Source organism: Papilio polytes, unplaced genomic scaffold (genome assembly GCF_000836215.1).
Source record: "Papilio polytes unplaced genomic scaffold, Ppol_1.0 DF823934.1, whole genome shotgun sequence".
Classification (NCBI taxonomy): domain Eukaryota; kingdom Metazoa; phylum Arthropoda; class Insecta; order Lepidoptera; family Papilionidae; genus Papilio; species Papilio polytes.
The window spans coordinates 1,133,096-1,135,718 of NW_013525270.1; the positions used below are offsets into that span (position 1 = coordinate 1,133,096).

Consider the following 2,623-nt stretch of genomic DNA (forward strand, 5'->3'; position numbering starts at 1 on the left):
GTTGGCCTTGGCAATGAAAAAAACAAGTTTTTTCGCGCAACCTTGACGTCTTGTGTTTCGTTTTTGCTTAACCGCCGGTACATTTGCAGCGTTGAATAATAAAATTATGTATATTAAGTGGTTATTTTGTTGCATTACATAATTAGGTAAATAATCTTTCACGATAGTATGACTACAATGGGATAGGCAGACATGTTCATGGCGTATAAACATTTGTATATTATGTTAGGTCTTTGTTTAAACAAATTCACGCCCTGCCCATCAGTCTAGATTTACGAAATGCCAACTGTTTCCTATATGGTAGTGATTTTTTCTCTTTTTTAATGGTTCTTCATATGTTTTTTACTTCAATTTTGGATCTGTCGAATAAGTCTGATTTTAAAGAACTTCATTGAATGGACTAATAATATTATAACATAAAGTCTTCACCGAATATTGAAGCAATTGATATAATTGTCTTTTGCCTCGAAATCCCCGGTGCGACGCGAAACATTAAAGTTGCCATTTTGTCGTGTTTTAGTATTTTATTAAATGTTTAGAATCCCGCCGTCACGAAATGTCGCTCGAGCGGTTCGCAAATTGAACTATAGCAAATTGGATTTTGATTCGTGTAATGAGATGAGTTTATAACACGCTTTATTCCTCGATCAACACGATTTGAACTCGACGCGTGTTTTTCTTGAATGTTGCAATATTTTAGTAAATCTACAACCGGTTTTTGTTTAGTATATTTCGGAATAGCTTTTACGAATTGAATGTCGTATGTCTCGTTTCTTTTGTTTTCTTAGGTTACTTTTGGGATTTTGTTTATTAAATTGCGATTTCTGGACCAAAAACATTGTGTTTGATATTTTGTTGATGTTTTACACTTTAAAATAATATAGGTAAACGTGTTTCTTTTGAGATCTTAATCTTTTCGAGCTTTTATCTTTTTAACGTTATCTTATATTACTTTAATGCACCGACTATAACCTTGAAGTAAAATCAGATAAAATATCCGCGAGATAGTGAAATATACAAGCTAGATATACGGATATGACAAAACTTTATTTTACACTACCTTTCGCCAGCGAGTCCATTCGCGTGGAATAAAAAAAAACAAAAGTTGGAAGCCTATGGGTTTTTCCTGACTATCTTCTACATCTATACCAAATTTAATCAGAATCTTTTAAGCCGTTTAGGCTACAAACTCTAACAAACATCCATCTAACCATTTAAACTTTCGCTTTTATAATATTAGTATGATACCAGCCTTGTCCGCAACTCTGTCCGAATAAAATAGTAAGAAGCCTTTGTGGTCTTCCCGACTATCCTCTACATATGTGCTAATTTTTATCGAGACACGTTCAGCAGTTTAGGATACAAACTAACAAACATCCATCCATCGATCTAAAATTTCTCATTTATAACATTCGTAAGAAGTAAGATAAGATGTTAATTAACGTATATTTACATAATATCTAAATGTTCGTTTTTAAATATTTTTTTAATGTTCTCGTTTTAATCAGTTTTGTTTTTTGCAGAGCCGGCGCTGGCGCAAATGGCATATTCTCCAGGCGACTTGATTTTTCAACCTTCAATCTTTTGCCGAAGCATAAAGTCAACTCTTATCAAATTAAGGTAAGTGCTTATTTTAACCGCTAGCTTATATGACTATTATTGTTATCTCATTCTTTCTTAAATACAATGATAAGGATGGCATTGCACAGGCTACCACGGTGGAGATTCACCATTACTTACGTCACATACATTTTAATTATATGTTACGTAACATTTTTTTGTTTTTCAAAGTTACGTAACATGTTTTAATGGTAGCAGACGTACAACAGACGTTTACGATTTAACTACATTTCAGTCTCACGGCTTTAACCATTGTTTTACGAAATTGCTTTTTATTTTTTACTTTTTATTATCGTTTTGTTTGATATTTTTATTGATAATGGATTCTATGTTGTTTTTTTGTTATTTAATGTATTCTATTTGATTTTTTTTATTGCGTATCTCTAATATGATTTGCAAATGTATTTTTTTAAATTTTGTTTTTAAAACCACAGATGAAATAATGTCATTTAGTATTTTCTAAATTGTTGATTTCGGCCAGTCATCTGTTTTTTATTTGACCAGAAAAGACCAAAAAAGTTAAGGACATTTCTGGTCTGAAGCAAATATTACTTATTCCTCTGAGAGTTTACGATTCGAACACAGGACTTTATCGTGCGCTTTCCTGTTCAGCCCACGGCCGCATTGTCCGTCGTACTTTAGCCTGATTTAAGTCCCAGGGCACACATAAACCTATTGTAATACTATGGATCGATCATAATGTCAAACCGGAGGTAAAATACAATGACTGTTAATGACGTAGAGATTTTCTCTTCAAATGACATTATGACTACGGGAATTTGTAGAAAGTTTTGCATTTGTCTTTTAGATGAAAGAATTATTTTAAGCTTTTGCGTTTTTAATTTAAATGAAGTAGACGGTTTTTTAAGGACGATTTATCAGCTTTGCGCCTTTACTTGATTGTTTTTATATCTTTTTTTAACTTTATTGTATACTCTTAGTTGCTACCTTTCTTGGTCTTTTCAATCCACAGGTTACAGTTATCAGATATACTGCGATTAAT

At 32.3% G+C, this 2,623-nt stretch overlaps 1 protein-coding gene across 1 annotated transcript in view; it reads left to right on the forward strand.

Annotated features, from left to right (window-relative positions):
- The window catches only part of LOC106101964 (headcase protein), a gene marked incomplete at its 5' end in the record, with an annotated part of 54,218 nt that overhangs the window by 19,133 nt on the left and 32,462 nt on the right, over positions 1 to 2,623 (forward strand). Inside the window, one exon of the mRNA XM_013281355.1 lies at positions 1,524 to 1,620. Within this exon, the coding sequence (XP_013136809.1) occupies positions 1,524 to 1,620 (97 nt within the window). The remainder of the gene's footprint in view (positions 1 to 1,523; positions 1,621 to 2,623) is intronic.